The following is a 20,451-nucleotide window of genomic DNA, read 5'->3' as shown; positions in this document are numbered from 1 at the left end:
TTTTCACTGTGCCTGTACCTCGCAAATCACCGACTACCTTTAGAATAGCATTCTCCATTGTATGTAGAATATGGCGCTGGAGACATTCTCCATGTGGAGTCCTGCAGTGTGCTCAGCTAAGCGTGTCACTGCCTCATTGACCATATCTGACTCCATGACTGCAGGCTGGAGGCTGCTGAGGGCTCTGGAAAGTAGATCCCCCTCTTATCAAGCAAACAAGGGCCAACATGATTCCAGCTGTGTTAGGGATTACACTGACCACACTTACACTGCACATAAAATGGCCTCTGTAAACTTTAACAGTGGTAGAACTGGCCACAGACAAGCATTATGTCAGCCAATCCCAATATAAAAGGGAACGTTACACGTTATTATATTTGAAGCTATATTCTGATGTGCCTTCAGTTCATACGATAGGACATAGCTTTGTGTGAGTCACTCACTCTCACCATACTTCAATTCAGGAATAGCCCGTGTTTTACCTACAATTCCCGATGGCAGCCTGAATTTATTCTCTGAATCGCTAACATATATTGTCTCTAGTCTCTTTGGAATTTTGACTTTGGAGAAAACAATCAGTCAAAACATCTATCAGTACTTTCATACATTAATATCCTAACCCGTGATGAGAGAGGGCAATGCGCTTACCTTGAAGATGTATCACTTACCCTTGTTGACCCAACATACTGGTAAAGATCTTTTGCAGGGAGAAATGTGTCATGTTTGGGCGTTAATACATTTCATCATACAGTTAAAGTCACAGACCCAAGTAACAGAGGATGCTCGAGAGAGAAAGAGTAAGAAAGAGTTCCCACACCGTGGTGGACTTTGATAGGTGTCTGGCAGCATGTCAAAATGGTACCATTTTCGTTGAGGGACGGTGCTGTCGTTCAACACAAAATATGTAGTTTGGTAAGGTAAACCCGAATTTTGGGGCTAGGCTACATCTCTTGGTTAGTGAAGACAATAAAGAGGATTTAAAAGCTTGGGGCAAGAGCTATTTTGAGTTATTAAGTGGATGGGGGAGAGAAAGGGGTATGTTCTTGGGCGGTGTGCCAAAAAGAGTTAAAAGGGTTGGAGGGTGAACGGAATTGGTTAGTACTTTTGTAAGTAAGGGAAAGTCAGACACAAAAATGGTTGTTAGTACAGTTACAACAAAGGTTTGATTCAAACAGTAGATTAGTAACACTGTTTTAGTAAATTCTGTCAACGTGGTAAGAGTAGGTGAGGATTCTTTAAAAGTCCTCTGCAATTTGATTGCTCAAACCAGATCCAGATTTGGACTGAATGTGTTATTTCATGTGACAAAGGGTTTGTTTTGGTCACGAAGAAACAAAATGAATCCATCCAAGCTAACAGGGTGACACATAAGCCATGCACTTAAATGGAAAGATGACAGGGAGAATGGGGGATGGAGGGGGAGGAGAGATCCATTTCACACAACACAAACAGACCAACTATTAAAACCAAAAAGAAAAAAAAAACGACTGGCAAGATGCAGCAAAATAGGGAAAATAAATCCAATTTCAGAGCACCACAAAACCGGACAAATCATGAAGAAAGGAAGCTTTCAGTGTTAACATTTCTCGGTGTTTAGACAAGAATGCAACGGAAAAAAACCCGTGTAGACACGTGTACAATAGACTGACACGTGCTGGGCTAGAGCAGCATTTACACCCAGTGAGGATGCTGATGTGAGGACGTTCTAGCCAACAGAAACATGCAAACAGGGTCCAGGAAAACAACCACTGGATACTGTCAATTTGGAGGTGGACATGGGACAGGATGGCATCACTGTCACCAATCACAGATGAAATAAATGGAAATGAGAGGGTTTTTTAAAGAATGGGAAAAATTGAAAGGGAGTAAAGGACATTACTTTCTTGGTGAATAGAGGAAATTAATATTCCAATGGTAGGATATATTGCATCATTATTATCTCTGCCCTTCATGCTATTACACAAACACACACACACACACACACACACACACACACACACACACACACACACACACACACACAAATATGTACTCATGATTGCAGTCTTCATTATTCCTCCACTATAATTTTACTCCCGGAGCTCAAAATTACTTATGTCAAATTTAAACCAGGACAGGACACCACAAAATATCAGATAGCAAACCTCTATTCACCCAGAAAATCAAAGTCTGTTTTCCCTCTTTACTTTTTCCCTTTTTTTTTCTTTTTTTTTTTGTTTCAGCAAGATAAGGTGTGAGGTCATTGTTTCTTTTAGTATATTAATTTGAAGTTAAACTTAAAAAATAAAGTAAAACAAAAACAACAACAACAACAAAAAAACTCAAACTAAAATTAAAATAAATTAAAGACGGGGGAGTGGCTAATATGTTTTATGGCTATATTGATTATATTAGAATAATTGATATATGTATGTATATATGTTAGCCAAGATATATACATATACATATATACTCAATGCAATCTGTATATCCAAATAAGAATAAAAAAAAACATTGGGGGGTGGGGGGGGGGCGTCTACATGCAAGGGGGTGAGGCCCGTAAAATATAAAATATAAGTAGTATAAGTTAGTGTTAGTGGTAATGACGGGGTTTGATCGCACATAGGCCAGACTTCCCAGGCAGTTTGCTAAATGGTCTGCATCAAAGGACAGAGCATTTTATTGAATGATTGGAAAGGTCCAGTGAAAGCAAGTAGGATTGCTCACAATGTCCAAGTTTGCACCGGCACAGCACAGTTTCATAGGGGGGGGGCACTAGATAAATATATGCAAAAGTATATTATGCTGGCAAACATCTCCCACTTTATAGCCTAATAAAGATGCAATTGCTGTTTTACTGTCATTTATGAGCTTTGATTAGTACTCTTGGTTTGAGCTGCTCTGCACCCTTGTTTAAGGGACCATTAGAGCCAGATTGAGGCACTTTTATTAAGGGTGAACACGTGTTGGTAAGAGAGGAAGTGTGTTAAGGTGTCGGGCTGGGAAGCGCTCATCTTGATCATAAATCAGTCTAAGGCCACTAATGGGATCAGGCCCTCATTTGAGGCCTACTTTACACCGAGGGCTTGGTCCACTAAATCAAGAATTGTAAATAATCCTCATGAGTCTATAAACAAGAGGATGTCAGGCTCAGATAACTGGAGGCTCCATGACAGAGCGAGTCCAACCCGTTACAACATAGCAAAATGTGCCTCTTCAGTGCAATTTGTCAATATATTTTCTCACATTGTTAAAGAAAAGCACATGTTTGGAAAGTCAGTGAATTAAACGATGAAATGTTTTACTTTTTTTCACTGGAGTTGCCACAGTTGGCTATTTGTCTACTTGAGAAGTCGGCCGTGTGCGCTCACTTCATAAGGGTTCTTCCAAGTAAATAAATCAGGAGGGAAACCAAAAATTAACAAAAGTAATAACTTCGGAACACTTTTTTAATACTCAAGTGAGACAATATCTTGCATTATGGTTCTTTATTTCTTCATACGGATAGTGTTTGAAGTAAAGAAAAAAATAAAGAAATAAATAAACAACAATAATAAAAAGGATCAGAAAAAAAAAGCAAAACAAATTAAATCTAAATGCATGTAGTTTCTCTTTCTTTTTGGACAGACCTCTTTAGATGAAATCTATAATTCTTGTCGAGGGGAGGGGAGGGGAGGGGAGGGGGAGGGGGGACTGAATGGCGATAAAAAGCAAAGAACATATATAATATAGAGAGAGAAGGTTAAAAGAAAAACAGAGAGGTGGAGTTTTTCAGCTACCTTGGTATTGATGGCAGATTGTACTTTCAGTAAAGCAAACAGAATAGAAAGAGGTAACGGAAAACCCAGGGCAAACCAAAGTATAAGACAATTAGAATGATATCTACCATATAATGCAGTTTGTTTACCATAGCGTGTCCAATGCCTGCGTGCTTTAGGAGAAAACAGGGGGAGGAGAAAGAAAAAATAATAATAATGACAAACCTTAAACTCAAGAAAACACACCTCAACCCCAAAGGTGTGAAGAAATATAAGAAAAAAATGTCTTTAGCAAAAACCAGCTTCTCCGTTAAATATTGCGATTTGATGCTAAGCAAAAACCTTTCGGTATTAGTAAAAAAAAAAAAAAAGGATTGAAAGAAATGCATCTTTTTCCTTATTGTTTGTGTAATAAAACATCCAAATAAAGAAATAAAGAAAGCAATTGCGTAAACCATTTGGTTTTGAAGGGTCATCTACAAAATAAAAATGTAAAGAACAAAGGAATAAAAGGATAACAATATATTTGTTAGTATGTAAGTCGCAAGTTAAGTAGAAAAAAACAGATGGTTCACATTCCGTGAGTGACACAATGTTAGTTGTTGAAATCATAAAAGGTAAAGAGGGGGAAAGGAATCAAATTTGAAGAAATCGGAAGCGTGTTGTTAGTAAAAAAGACAAGAGTTAGCAACTCAACTTCCACAGAGGGGATTTGGTAGTTTTAATGGGGATGTTTGTTTTGAGTGGGTAAGAAACAAAGATTACGTTTTGGATTTAATCTGACAGGCTAATCTGGTTGAGGGGACTTGCCGGCGCTCAGGTTTACCCCATTTCAAAATGGTGTTCATTAGTACTGGGCGTGGCCAATCATGTGTGGGCGACTTGGAAATCCCTAAGCAACAGCTGCCCAAGTGGGGGGGTTACTGTACTATGATAATTGCAAGAGAAAACAAATGGTTGCGTTGCAAAAATGGACAACTGTGCAACACAGTGCATTTCCAGGGAATGATGTGACGTTATCAGGGCATTTAGAAAAAGAGAATTAATTTAGCATAGGACTCAGAGAAAATGCTAAAGGATAGAGGAGGGTAAAAAGAATGAGAAGAATTTCTTTGGGGGTTCTGGCATCAGCAATATCCTGAAAGAGAAAGAAAAGTTTACTTATCAATATAAGGCACTTCCACAATTAAGGGCAATGTTCACAGTCCCTGGGAAGAGGAAACATCAATACAATAGGAAATGAAAATAAATAAATCAGCATACATGTATAATGGTTTGATGTCACATATTCTACACCTGTCACCTGCACATTCTTAGTATTATATCACATCTCAAGCTGCATATGTGCCATAAAGAGTGTTTGGGACACTGTGCAAGTTGGCAAATTGCAGTAAGGATATTTGAAGATCTGGCGTTAGTCTTCCCTGAGGCCAGAGAGGACATCTAGGGGACATCTTATTCCTTGATCTGAAAGCTGAAATCGTCAGCTGCCGTAGGTGAACCACACTGTATCTGACAGAGAATTCGGAGAAGAAAGGCAACTGTATGTTGTTCCACTGAGAATTTGTTTTTCCGACTGATAAGCAGTTTTGAAGTATGTGCAGGATGTACAATATTAAGGGGGTGTGTTTGTGTGTGTATTACTATGTGCTGATGCCTTATGTGTAGGAGTTGTGGAGTTGCCATAATCGAGTTCTCCCCATTGGGTTTACTGGCCACGTTGAGGCTTCAGGCATACACACCCTCAGTTAATTAGGTTAATAAGATTCAATGGTGGATGTAAATTTGCATATGCACATCACACGGCACGTCCATGTCTCCGAGCTAAGAACGACTGATACGTCGAAGGATGGACATGGGACAAAGCTTTATTAGACTAGACAAATGTACCCTTAACAAAGGTGACAATGACTCTGGGTTTTTTTTTTTTTTAAACTTGTTGAAAGATAGTCTGTGATATAGTCGGGGGGAAAGTGAGAGAATATTAATTGAAAATTTTGAATTGTGTTATTTTTAGAGCCCTCACATGCATTTGATGTCTGGATTTTTAAGCTTATCTTTTTTTTTATCAGTTATTGGAAAGAACAACGCAGGGATGGTTGTGGAAAATGTATCCTTCAAAAAGTGCTGATGATGTTCGAAATGACACAGTTCGATGATAGCAAGGGGTGAAAAGATGACAGGGAGAGATTGCCTATGGATTTCTGTATGTGGAGTGGCTGCATAATCTCCTACAGTGAGTGAACACTGTGGAGACAGTATGTCTGTGTGTCAGTCTACGCAGTTGTGTTACTAAGGAGAATGTGCGCACATGGATGCTGAAAGTCCAACAGCTAATTTTGGAACTAAATTATGATTTTTTGTTATTGTTTTGTTTTAGGTTCATAAACACACATAATTACCAAAATATGATGTTAAGCGTTAAACATTGTGGAGTTCGACTACGACATGATTTGAAGACTAGGTTGAAAGAGCAAAATGAGCCAACAAAGACAGAAGTGTGTTAAAAACAGTTGTAGGGACGTAGGTAAGATCTACTTTAAGATTTAGGCCTAAGTGCTGTAAATACTACTGAACTCGAGATCAGTGATGCCGAATATTAAACTTTCGTTCTATTTTCATTATTTAGCAGCTGACAGAATGGTAACTAGTTGGTTGGTTTTTTATCGTTTTAATTTTACCGTGCTCCAAAATGCTTAAGAACAGAGTCTGTGCAACTCCAATCGATGATGGATATAGGATTCGTCCTCTGCAACAGTATCCGAAAGGAAGCACTCCAGGAGTTTCAAGCTGTTTCAGTGAGACAGTATAGACGACATACAGTGGGCTGACAACAACCCAAAGAACCCAAAGATAAATCTACATAAGGATTTAGGACTTGACAACAACTCTACCACACAAGATTCTTAAAACTCACATTTCCCACATGGCTATTACTCTTTTACAGTAAATTCCCTCCTCAATGCACCGCATTTGTTTCAACTTTGCCTCACACGGAACACGCCCAGAGCTCCTACTGTGACAGCCCATCATCCTCTCTGTAATTGACCCGTGTGGGAAAACGAAGGCTGCGAATGCCGATGTTTGCTGAGGAAGGATAAAGCTCCCAGTCATGTAAACAACCACGGGCCCAGACAAACAACTTTGTGTTGCATCCATCTCGAAGGGGCCCCTGGGCTAAGAAATCTTCGTGTAATAAATATTGAGGGGAAATGAGGGGAATGAAGAAATACTAATATTGTTAACATAGTAATCTGTATTTCATAGCTGTTGTATGAATGTTGTTTGAATGTAGGTTTCACATACATTCAAAGTGGCTGACACAGCTCTGGTAACATGTACAGTAGCCCTGCAGGATTCCAGCCAGAGTTGGCGAAGATGTAAAATTATGTTTTTGTTGCGTTACTGATCTTTTTGCACACTTGTCAGAGTGGACGTCACTAAACTACGGCCACCAACGAATAAGCTCAATAAATATTTAATGACAAAGCTGTGAAAATGATAAATGGGTAGTGCAGTGGAGCCAAGATTCCCAGTCCAAATAGATTTATCACTGTAACCGAGAAAGTCCTAAGACTGATGACCATTCTTCTATAAATTTTCAATAATGGCCTTTAGAAATAAATGATAAAACTGATATTGTGGAAACCGTATTATGGGATAGGAGGATATAACCTATGTGCTATTTGTCCTCAGGTGAACATTTCAAAGTCTGGAGTAATGACACATGAGAGTACAATAGTTTAGTTGTAGACATGTAAGTGCATGCAAGATGTTTAGCTGCACTAAGTGTGATATTATATGCATCTATGCAACTGGCTGAAGTTATGCATGTGTGGTATATGATTATATTCTTTGAGGGTGACCCTGTCAGATGGAGTGACTCCAAATAGCCTTTTCAGCCACATATGGTTCCACGTTCACTTCAATCATCCAGCATTCAGTCTAGTCCTCCTCTCTCTAAGTCTGGCTACAAGTAATAGAAAGTGGCAGACAGGCTTCAGGTGCAAATATAAATGTCACTGCAATTACAGAGGAGACACGTCTGCAAACAAACAGGGTATGTGTGAGGATATGTGTACATGGAATCTGCGGTGGAACATATTGTGTATTTCAATGCACATGGCCATAATTATCCCCCCTTCTCTGATCTACTTCCTATCAATGACATCTCTGACTGACTGACTGACTGACTGACCGACAGTCTCTTTGAACATTTGCCCTTCTTTTTTTCGTGGCCCAAGTCAAACAGGTGCAGCTGTTCAAATTGCAAACCATTACATTAAAGATTCATAAGAAACTAAGCTAAATAATTGAAATACTGATCAAATGTTCTTTGGATTGTGTCAAATAAACAATGTGACACCGTGTTGATACAGTGTTGTGTCATGTACTTACCTTCAATGGAACCAGTACCTTCTCTACATGAAACTAGCTTATATTTCCCACACTATTTCCTACAGACATGTGGCTCATGTAAATGAACTAGTCGAGAGTAAAGGTGGGAATTTAGGGATTAATAATACAATGTGGTAAAATTAAATTGTGTAGTTCACTTTTACTTCTATACTATCTTATAAAATCTTATCTGGGTTTGAGAACAACGCTATAGCAACTGAACATTAATATGCATGTATAAAAGAAAGTAACTCCAGCTGTTCTTAATTGTCTGTATTTTCTATATTCTTGTTAACAAGTTTGGTGATAATTGTTGCTCCAGCTAAGCTAATGTACAAAATATCTAATTAAATCTTACCTGCGGTAAGAAAAAAAAAGAAAAAAAGCCAGTGAAAAAAAGAGAATGCCTATTTTCATATGTACACTGTGAGTAATTTAGGGGAAAAAAATTAAGTCTCAAAATCTAAATTAACGGCGAAAAAAAAGCAGTAAAGGTTTAGTGGGTTTGCTGTTTGTTTGTTTGTTAAAAATATACTGTATGTATTTGTATGAACAAAGACGTTAGTATCTCAACAAATGACGCTATCGTTTGACTACCATTTCCTTTTTATCAATCCAGACGAGTCCTCTGAGATACCACTAAGTGAGCCAGACTAGATTAGGAAATCCAATGACAGCACTTTCCCAACTTGGATGGAGGAAGCATGGAGGAAGAAACTAATGAAGAATGAACAATGTCTTCACTACTGGTCTTTCTTCGTTATTTCTTTTACCTTCTCTTTCTCGAATCCCTCGCCCCGGCTGACTCACCCTGTGCTCTTCCACAATCTCGTCTTCATTCGCTTCCCTTTTTCTGTCTCACTCTCATTTTATAAACAGTTTCCACCTGTGTGAATGTGCTAATGGGGCAGAGATTTGTTATCTGATCACAGGTTTTGTGAGACAGAGGGATGAATAAACATGAAAGTGCTGGAGCAGGTATTGGCAAATGAGGCTGATAAGTGAGTGAGTGTGGGATTGTGGATGAATATGCTAATGCTTTGGAAATGTGATGCAAATTAGCTTTACGGCCCATCCCCCCCACCCCCCAAAATGCAGTTTCACTGTCGGTAGCATACAGCCAGGACAATGCATGCGGCCTCAGCCATGTACAGGACGAATCTGATCTTGAAGCGTCGTCCTCCGATCAACACGAGTAAAAGGAAAACAGGGGGCAATAAATATCCTTAAAAATCCTAAATGCACATCCACATGATGACTGCAACACCCCTCCCACCTCCTCTAAGCACAGTTGGAGCACATTAGGAATACCTAAAATGTCACTGGCAGTAAACTGAAAAAGGATTACAGGGGTTTTAGCATGTCATTATGTGCATCAAACAAATGCACTACCCCTGCCTGCCTTGAATAGCAATTCCTACCATAAAAAAAAAAAAGCATTGGTGTATGTGTTGGCAAAGCCGAGCACTCTAAATGGCATTTTCAATTTGGCCATGAGAGGTTCAATCTGTCATTATGCTAAATGCATTATGCTGACCCTATTGAGATGTTCGCATTTAAATGGTAGGAGCTAATCCACACTGTGCATGTGCGGGGTGGTCATGGCGTTTAAGCTGAAGGTCCTAGATTAAAAAAAGCTTGAATAACCCGTCATTCATTAAGTTCAAGCTGCAATATGCAATTTAGGCTCGTGATAGTATCAGATTGAAAATTAATCCATTTCATTCTTTCGAGCTCTCCGTCTCCCCGCTGTACTATGCAGAGTATTGCAAAAAGTTGCTTATTGTAGATTTAATTTGGAGGCTTTAAAAGATTCTTGCTAATTTGCTAACACGGTTACCTGGGTCATATTTTCACCTTTGTATTGTCCTTGTGCGTACTTGTCCTTTGTCCGAGCTCTGATGTTACCTAGTAAATTAGACCTTTTTTTAGACTTTTTAAATATACCAATAATAGTATTTAAGTGGATGACTAAGTTGAATGGAAGGGGTTAATACAGCTACTGGAGTACTGTAGCTAGGGACAACTCACTACCCAAAGGCATAGCAGACACCGTTGCTAAGTGACAAATTGGTAGCAAGAATGGAAGAGAAAGACAGAGTGAAAATGAGAGAGAAAGGGAGGGGAAGATGAGTAGGAGAGGAATTGATTTGGTCTCTCTTAGGAATCCTGTCTGCCTTTTGGAGGGAGGATGGATAAGAGGGGAGGGAGAGGAAGGATGGATGGAAGGAAAAGGAGGAGGAGGAGGAGGGAGGGCATCATTTGCTTACGATTGAAAAACAATCTAAACAAATAATTAGAGACAGAGATCTGAGGAGTAGGTAAAACAAAGGGGAGTGTCCATGATTCAAAGGAGCGGTGTTGTTCTCAGTGCGTTGTCTCCAAAAAATAAAAAATAAAACGGGGCCTACTCGTTAAAAATAACTCCTAAATATGATAAACTTAGTAGCAACAACTACAACCCATCACTTCCTGGCAATTCAAGGTTTAAAAGACTTGTGCATTTTAATTTATCTTCCAATGGAATAATGCCGTCAGAAAATCTCACTGCAAGATCTTATACCACTAATAAATGACAACGATTCTAAATGATTCCTTTTTTTTTTTTCCTAATAGCAACTGAACGGTTACAATGTTTCATTTTCATATCATCTTTTGAAACGTATTTATGTGTGGATTTATTTGTGTTGATTTATTTTGTGAACGTGTTCCATCCATTGACCAACTTCTGCTATGTATGGGAGACATAGGTACTTGGAAAACGTTTGAATTTTGGATGTGGTGTGTTTGTGCACTCAACTGAATAACTATGTTTGCCTTTATCAGCTTTTACTCAGTGCTGTCTTACTGCTTACGAAATGCGTATGTGTCGGGTTTTATTATACATTATTGACTTGGAGGGTGTGCTCCACAATCCTAAACAGCTGCATGCATTTCTGTGGATTCCCAATGACCCCAACTGTGACATTTTGGGTCATTGTGTAATAGCCATTGCTTGACTTATGCTAACTACCTTCTCTGCTGAGGTTTAACCAAAGGAAAAAAAGCGTTACAGCTGTTACAAAGTGCCATAATATAATGGGGCTATGGCAAAGCAAACATTTGTATGTGTATCAGTCTATGTGTAATGAAATATGCATACTTTTTCAAAATGGCTGTACGTCACTGGATTCCAATATGGCTTACAGCTCTCAATGCCTATGTGAAAGAGATTAGAATTCTCAATGTGACTCTTACTGAACTTCATCTTGATGTAGATCAGAGGCTGCCTACTCCTGCTATGGGCCAACGGTTGAACCTCAGGGCTATGCATTCAACAGTAAAAGGCCATGAAAGAATCAGTTTGAGTCATTATTAATCCAACGGCTTCATTAAAGGTTCAATTATATGGAGAAAAAAAAAAAAAAAAAAGACGTGTATAATGGTTGGGAGGACTCATGGAAAATCAAGGTAGGCAGAAAGTGAGAGGCAGACAGACACAAGAGAAGGACATATGATGATGTAGGTGAGAGAAAAAAACGAGGAAAGGGTGACGGCGATACAAAATGGGGCTGCAAAAAACATAGATATTGGGTTCAAAGGTCTCTCCCTCTCTAGACACCAGCTAAACTACTTTCCCAGTTATGTGACACTGTGAATGTTCAATATTTCAGTTACAAAGTAGCATTGGGGAGTAAAAAATAAAGCTTGCCTCTGTTAGTCTTTTCATAGTAGAGAGCAAACTGCTATGGGTCTCCCAGTGCTCCCCTCGTCCCCCATTTAGTCTCAGATAGCAGCACTACACTTAATTTTCCGACTCTCTATACTTGACAACAAACGATAATAGTGGCATGTAGGAAAATTCCAATGTCAAAATATGCCACCACTGTGAGACCGTCATGATTATATGAGTGATTTCAAAATCGGAAGATAGTCCTACAGAGAGAGTTTGAGTTTTTAGTAAATCAGACGACATATACCCACAAACTCTGTAATGTGCAGGTATTAAGAGAACTGTCAGATCCCTGCTGGCTACAATGTCTGTGCCACGTAAAGTCTGACCTATTTTCACAATGTGTTCTCTTTTGGTATTGAATGTATCTATCATCACACTGCGCTATCATATTTGTCTTTGCCCTTCTTCTGCAGTGTGTATAGACAATGTGTGTACTGTGGGGGATGGGAAAGAGCAAGGACAGTCACCACTGTTGATGCCTACACGATTACCAAGATGGCAGTTTATTATGTCAGGGACAGAACGGGGTGAAGAAGAGGTATCTTGCTGGTTACGCTAACCAATAAGTGCAGCGATGGGTAAATATGTGTGTGCGCAGTGGTGTCATCTGCACTCATGGGAGGTCAATGTGAGTGTGCTTACCTGCCTATCAACTGCACACAAAAAGGGACCAGCCAAAGTCCTCATACATAGACCACTTGTAGTACTGTCGGATACCACCAGGGGGAGCTCTGAACCTGTGATCGTGCCTTCGCCATACAGCATATTCCTCCGCGCCCCTCCTCTCTCTTTCCTCACTCTTGGCAGAGAGTCCCTATCACCTCACCTAATTCTGTCTGCTTCATTTTATCCTGCACAAAGCTGACAAATTCATAGGTTTTGTTGAGAAAGATGGTGAATATACACATGCACATAGAAAGGACGAGTGAATCAGAGAGAGAGAGAGAGAGAGACAGCCTTACAGCCTCCACTTGTTTTGTGGAGTTTACTGATGCAGCAGCAGATATGCATGACGTTGCAAGAGCCATTAGGAACAATAGACAAGAGAACGGATGAGACTTTACAGACCACTGGGGCCGTATGATAACCTCAGCTGGATTCCACCACTTGTCTTGAGGACTGCAGGATATTTTTATTGCTAGATATCATCTTAGCTCAAGAAGAGCAATAGAAAACAATAATGGGGTCTTTGTGTGCGTGTGCTGTTTAGATTTTCAGATTGGTTTAAAGATTGGATGATATAATTGACAGTATTTCAGCATTTGAACCACACCAAATGTGGCAAGAGGGACAAGACGTGCATGTTAATCAACCAGTGTCTGCAGTTCTTAGCTCCTTCTTTGCATGGCCACACTTAAGCCAAGAAACATGTTACTTGGGGGAAAATAAAGATGGATGCTTAACTTATTTAGAAAACTCTTATGTCACAGAATTGTGGCACTGTTCTGTAGTAAACTGTCTGCTTATTTAGTAATTTTATCCAAAGGGCTGCAGTTTCAGTTAAGTATTTGGCCGCTCGAGTAAAACCTTCACAACTGTGACTCCTCCGACTCATGTCACTGTGTAAATGCATGTGCTTTACAAGAGCTCTAAGCATACAAGTTGTCATCGATCAGCTGGGTATCAGCACAGCAGTAAACACAGGGTCATAGGTGGTCAATGTTATCGACCCCTCAGTCTTTGCATCTCTCAGTGGGGGTGGTCAAACGTGGACTAGACAGCTATTTAACACTTAGGTCACCTATTATGTTAAAAGAGTGATCGGCCGGGGACTGTTGTGCCAGGTTATGGGTAAGAAAGTGAACAGCTGAACCGATTTGAGTCTTTTTTTTACACATTTCCCCTCAATAACAGATTTAAATTACTTAAAGCTACGAGGGTCATTGTTTACACTATCAATATCAAAAGCCTTTCTAGAGATTTATGAAAAAACAAATGGTGGCTCGACTTTCCGGCATTCTTGCCAGAATAATTATGGAAAAAGAATATATGTGAGCACTTCAACCTATATTTCTGCCAAACTTATTTTGTTCATCTGCCAGATGACTTCAATTCATGTTTGGGATCTTTTATTAAGAATATTACACAATAATTTCAAAACATAACCAAGAAGACTTATCCCTCTATAATTTTTGGAAACTTCTGAAGCAATTGGTGCAGATTTAGGAATGAACATTATAATAAAATAATACGAAACCAAGGGATTCATATAGGAGATGAAATATATAAAATAAATAAACAAGGCTCCTTTAAGAATTAATCAGAGATGTTTTTAGAAATTGTTGCTTTTTGAATATAGACTTATCATTTGCTTTCTTAACTTTATCCTCTGTAAAACATACAAATATATTCCTCCTGCTGCAGCTGCATATTGTTCTTAATTATCTCCGCAAGAAAAATGCCACCCGACTCAGATATTTAATTATTTGCAGAGAATAAAGTAGCAAAATCATTTTTCCCATTTTGCAAAAACAAAATCCGTATTAAATTTTGAATACCCATTTTATGTTTACATGCACATAATTATTTATCACAATCATTAAGCCATTTTTTAACTGCTGCATTCTCTCATCATGTCTTTAATATGTGAAAAATATTATCACAACTTTCCTCATCTCCATCCACTTGCTTTTAGTTCAGTAGTATTTATATCTCCTCAAAGTGCCAGCACTGTATTTTCTACAACAAATTACAATTTTCGTATCATATCATATCATATCATATCATATCATATCATATCATATCATATCATATCATATAGTCATATCACTAATCCGATTCAGTTTTGCATTTTATTTGACCGGGATTTTCTAACAAATGCAAATCAGTGTATAAGAAGAGAGAATGTAAGAAGAGAATGTTTTCTTTTCTTCCTCACATTTTGTTTTACATAACTAATAATAAATAAAATAAACCTCCTATCACAATGTATTCATTTTGATTGAGAGTGTCAAAGTTAACAAAAGTGTAAATAAAATAATAGAAGATAATGCAATCTATCACCTTTCCCAATAATTGATGTGAATTTTCTTTCTCCTTGCAATTCTCCCATTTAACGAACATTTGGAATCTCTGAGACATTCTTCCAACATTTCGACTGGTTTATTTTATTTACAAAACCATTTAAACTAACTAGGACAGGAACATTATCGCTGTCACTGATACAGCCTTTCAAGATTCCTACTGTAAACCACTATTGAAGATTAGCACCGACATAATCTGCGACATCCTCAAAAAAAAAAAAAAGTTCTGTAAACATGAATGAATAAATGACTAAAAAAAAACCTACCAACCAGGAGGTCAAGAGCAGAAGTACACCTGTCCTTCTCTAGCCACCGCCTACCGTCCCCTACAGTCTCCAATTTTATTATTTTAATTTAAGCACAATTCATTCCATCTCTAGTTTTTCACTGGGTCCAACCATTACAAAAAAAAAACCTTACATCAAGATAGAACATGATACTGACTTTGTAAATCAAAAAATCTGACAACTGACAGAAAATCCATTAATTCCAACAACACCAAAGTCACAAAGACTTTATATCGCCCCTATCCTTTTATCTGCATACATATCTCTGCACTGCTGCTAATGCTGTATCGTGGGAGGATTCAATTGCACCTCACCCCATTCAGATAAATTATGGAGGTGTTTTTAAAATATGTGAAAAGTGTTGCACATCTTAGCTTTAACTTTGGGTAGAATTTCAGATTGCTTGCTAATTTTTTTTCATGTTGTCTTGTATGGTATAATGTCAAGTTATGCTCGATACATCAGCAAGACACGTTAAGAAAAAACGTGTTGGATAGATTGATAGACCGTTGGATAGATTGATAGAAAGAGATGCAGTTACTAATTGTGTCTCAGTTTAGCATGCATGTACGTGCATGTTTTACTTATTTGCCTAATGGCCATTATGGTGCAGTTGGTGGTAGGTGGGTTGGCTCATGCTGTAAATCTTTAAAACCGGGTTTGCTTCCCAGACTCATTAAGCTAGTCTCACTCTGCTGATCACAAAAATTTCAACAGCATAACATATTTGACCCTGACTGTGCGTGCGTGTGTCTCTCAGATGGTGCATATGAGTTTTTGTGTGTGACTCTAAGTGCGTGATCATTTGCCCATATCCTAAGGCAAGTACAGCATATGCTAATAAAACATCAGCCCCACAAATCTTGGACTATTTCCTTGTCTGCGTTGCCACACTGAAATATAAAATAATAGTATTGCAATGTGACAGAAATTGCAGAGTGTGGCTGGCATGGAAATTTTTCCCTATAATTTAACAGCACTTAGTCCACATTAAGAATCACTTTGCTCTCAGGTTTTCCTTTTTGCGTTGGGAGGAATTTCTTCGTCGTCTAAAAGTACATGAGTTTGATACTTTTGTCTTGTATTTTTTCCTCTGCTCTCTTTCAAACTTTCAGAGGATGCTTTGGCAGGCACATACAAAGAAGCTGATGTAAAAGCTTTGTGTTAATCAGTTCAAATCAGGGAATTTTGCATTCTGGGTTGCTTACAATGCCCATTATTAGGTCTGACAAGCCATTCGTTCCAATTACCCCCCCACCCCCCCCGGAAAAAAATTGTGAAGAAGTAAGCACGGCAAGTGTAAGTGCAACAATCGATTGTATCTCACTGCTTGTACCTGGAAATGCCAATTGATGACCTGGTGCATCTTTAGGAGTGCAGTATCCACAGAGTGTATTATATGCGCATATACTTAGTCCTTTGTTGTGCATGTGTGTAGACTGGGGTGTCACTTCGCACAGACACACACACACAGACATTTAGGTTGTTTGTTTTCCATTAGCTACGATTAAAGCTTTGTAAAGATGTGTTTGGTAATTTGTTCAGAAAGGATTTAAGTGCATTGTCACCTTTGATAAATTGGGGTTCATTCTCTTTGTGCAGCTGAGTACATTATGTGAATACATCCTGAGCATAGCACTTTCTGCACTTGTTCATTAATAACAGCACTAAACAATGTGGTCGGGAACAGCTTAAATCTGCAAAGGTACCTGTAATGTTCAATATGTTAACTATAACTGTAACTGGTCTCATTTGCATTCAACTTTTGATGCTTCTTTACCATTTAAACTTTCAACGACCTCCTAATATGAAGGTCACATGGAATTTTGGTCATTTTCAGAAATAAACAATGTGAAGCCAAAACTAACAAAAAAAGCGCCAGGTTCCTGTTCGTCTTTTACCTGCATAAAGGAAACTTATGTTAAGGTGTTGAACAAGAGAGAAAGACAGTGAGACCAACACGTCCTGCGTACTCCCATAGTCCGAGAGAAAACATACAAAAATGGAGATTTAAACAAAGCAGCAGACGTAAGGTAGGTGGCTAAAAGAGGCTCCACTGTTGACTAGAGTGGCCCTGGATTATGCGGGCAATGTTTACCTGGCGCAGGTTGCGGGTAACACGAACATCGTGCCAGGTGTTGTCGTTGAACTTTCCGTTGACCGGCTCCACCAAGGCCTCAAAGGCCCCCGAGCCTAGGTTGATGACCAGCCAAACTGCACCACTCTTTAAAGAAAGGTTGACATAGTCAGCTGACTTGCCGGTGTGTAGCATGAGACCGTTGCGTTGCAGGGTGCGGAAGGAAAGTGTGATCTCGTCGGTGCTGCTCTGGATAGGCGTCAGCGACAGGTCATAGCAGAAGAACTCATTGCCTTTGAAGGTGGCCACCGACTCTTCCTTACCTGGACAAAAGAGCAAAGAAAAAATATGTATGTTTGAAAAGGACGGTATAAATGCAAGATTTCAAAAATACGTTCAGTATGTATTTAACTGTATGTTAAAAGTCAATATAGCATATATCTATAGCATATTAATATTACGCTGCAGCTTATTTGGCATCACCAAGTGGTTAAAGCTAAAACAAATGCAATTAAGTCGTCTCTGCTCAGAAATGTGCACTATTTTGTCTTTTTCACTTCTGTGTGCACAAGTTGTTCTAAAATAGCTGGATCTGCTGAAGGGGGGTAGTTTCCTCTTTGTTCACCCTAAATCTATTTAATGTGAATATCTGATATTATTAATAATAGCTAAAGAGTAGTTATCGTATTAAGAATTTATGTGAATGTGGGAAAAATATCAAGCAGACATCATTACTGGCATTATTATTCCAAGCATAGTATTTTTAAATGTCCTTAAAACATGCCTGCAGGGGAACTTTAATGAAAAGATTATAAAGCCATGTTTCTGTTATTAAAAGTCAAGCATACCATCCCTGAGCAGATTAACTTCTAAACATTTGGTATTTGCCCACAGATTCAATGAGACAATACTGGACTAACACTGATATAACATTATCACTTTGCTTTGCCAATGAGATATGAGACAGAATTGACGTTACTGATTCCAGTTTTACAAGACTGATTGTTCCAACTCCAACGTTTTCATGATGGAAGCTTAAGGGCTATTTGTACTATTAAAAACTGAACACATTAATATAGAAAACAACATATAAAAAGAACTTAAGTGTAGAGTGATCATCTGCTGTGGAATAATACAGTGGCATCACTGCAACGCCAACAGCTATGTTAGGATTATATAGGAAGGTGTTATTGAGCAAGGGGGGGGGAAAGAAAGATAAAGACAGAGAGAAACTACGAAGACAATGATAAGAAAAAAAAAACACAAATACCAAGAGCAAGCAAAGTGGATTAGCAGAGTAACTCAAAATGGAAGAAAACGTGTTGACAACTTTGCTAACGCCTGTCAGTCCGCCTACGGCACATGGTCTACTTCCACTGCAGTGAGCTTTGTTCACACACAACCAGTCAAAACAGCCAGTTTGTACAGTGGACACATGTCAAACAGCAGCCTAACCACAGCAGGGGTGGGGTGGGGGGGTGGGGGGGTGGGGGGGGTGGGGGGGGTGGGGGGGGGGGGGGACAGTGTGCATCTGTCAGGAAGTGAACAAACACCTGCAGCTGTCACAACAGAAAGTACTTCTGCAGCAGTATTCACAACAATGATAGCTCAATCACAAGAGTCAAAGAAAAGTTGGTGTGGACAATTCAACCTGTAAAATTGTATAAATTGTAATACAATTAAAGGCAGAGAAGGGATTTTTTTTTCAATTCTAAGATTTACAATAGTCCAGATAGGATGTAATAAAGGCATGAATAACTTTGTCTGGGTCAGCAGCGGACAGATTTCAACTGATAAAGCCAGTTACTAAGTGACCTATTGTAGGGTCAAATTTGAATCAACGATTATGCCCAGATTTCCAACAGATGGCTTGGAGCTTGTGAGCATGAAGACAACCTTTTCGCATCTTGCAACCGTGTGAGGCACTTGTAATTATCCTAGTCTCATACTCAATAAGCTGCATACAGTTGACATCAGCACTGCAGTCTAAGTGTAAGTCTTCCATACTGTTTGCTTCTATTTGCACTGAATGGAACTCACAGTGTCTTTGCCACTGAACCATATTACTTTGGCTACAGTGATGACCTCATTAGCCACCAGTTTTAAAAGAGTTTATCTCAACTTAGATATGAAAACAAAAAAGAAGTCATATTCTCAGACTGAATACTACAAATCCTAAGCTGTGTGGTACAAATCAGATGCTTCTTCGAGCAGAAGGGCTGAAGGTCAGGAGTAAAACTGATGCACCACCAATAACAGCAAGTTCAGTCAACTTTCAACTAAGTAGAAAATCAACTCCCTCCAATGTGAGCTGTGATCCGAAGTGAGACTCCACTTCCTGCGTTCGTTTGCCCCCATCCCTACCTTTGTTTCCCATGGGATGCTAGATTAAAGGATTGGCATCAGGTAATGAGGTTCAGGGCAGGAACAGGAGGGAGAAATAGCAAACTCAAACCTCCAAGAGGGCCCCCTGTATGGGTGGATCAAAAATCTAGTTTATCCTTAAGTTCCATTATAGCAAAATCACTTCAAGACTTTGGTGCATTTCCACAGGGAGAGAGACTGGGACTGGCCAGAGGGGGTGGTCCGCTGGCAGACAGATTGAAAGCAAAACCTCACGAGGGAGCAAGTTTGCCACAATAACAATCTCAGGTGACAGGAGGAGAGTGGTGATGGTGTCTCTATTTGATACTGTGCACTTTGTATTTTGATATGACCATGGAGAGTTGAATATGTGGTTGCCTACCTAACTTCATTAGGCTAATTTATTAACAGCAAGTTTATAAATTATTGCTGAATAAAGGATGTGAGATATGTCAAATGAAAGTAGCTTTTGGTGAAAGGCAGAAGGAGGCCTGTGTTAAGTGATGTACTAAGTGCTAGACTCCTGGAACATTAGCGGATGATGGAGCTCACTTTGAGACAAACACAGTGACATAATATGGGTGCATGCACTCACATAAAAGACAACATTTTATGTAGTGAAGAGAAAAAAGAAGGAAGTGATGGACAAATAGCATCCAGACACAGACAGCTACTTAAAAGGCCATTTTGGCTGAAATCGAAATTTAGAGCAATCTCAACTGAAGTGTGAATTGTCATCAAAAAATGGCATCAAAGAAGAGAAGAAAGAGATGGAGGGGGAAAATGATAGAGGAAAAAAAAAAAAAACCAAAGCTAACCCCCCAGGAGCAGCCTCTTGGCGGTGCCTGCA

The 20,451-nt window shown here is 39.1% G+C and overlaps 1 protein-coding gene across 14 annotated transcripts in view; it reads right to left on the bottom strand.

Moving 5' to 3' along the window:
- Positions 1–20,451, bottom strand: part of nrxn2b (neurexin 2b) — a 628,821-nt gene that overhangs the window by 326,307 nt on the left and 282,063 nt on the right. For 6 of the 14 annotated variants that reach the window (XM_067524264.1, XM_067524260.1, XM_067524256.1 and 3 more), the window contains 2 exons: positions 17,259–17,560; positions 3,866–3,910 (listed from right to left, as the gene is read on the bottom strand). In XM_067524264.1, the coding sequence (XP_067380365.1) occupies positions 3,866–3,910; positions 17,259–17,560 (347 nt within the window). The remainder of the gene's footprint in view (positions 1–3,865; positions 3,911–17,258; positions 17,561–20,451) is intronic. The other 8 variants (XM_067524265.1, XM_067524261.1, XM_067524262.1 and 5 more) reach the window with 2 other exon arrangements.

This window comes from Channa argus, chromosome 12, assembly GCF_033026475.1.
Source record: "Channa argus isolate prfri chromosome 12, Channa argus male v1.0, whole genome shotgun sequence".
In the NCBI taxonomy this organism is placed as follows: Eukaryota; Metazoa; Chordata; class Actinopteri; order Anabantiformes; family Channidae; genus Channa; species Channa argus.
The sequence above is the reverse complement of the archived record's forward strand: the minus strand, read 5'-3'. Positions and strand labels throughout refer to the sequence as shown.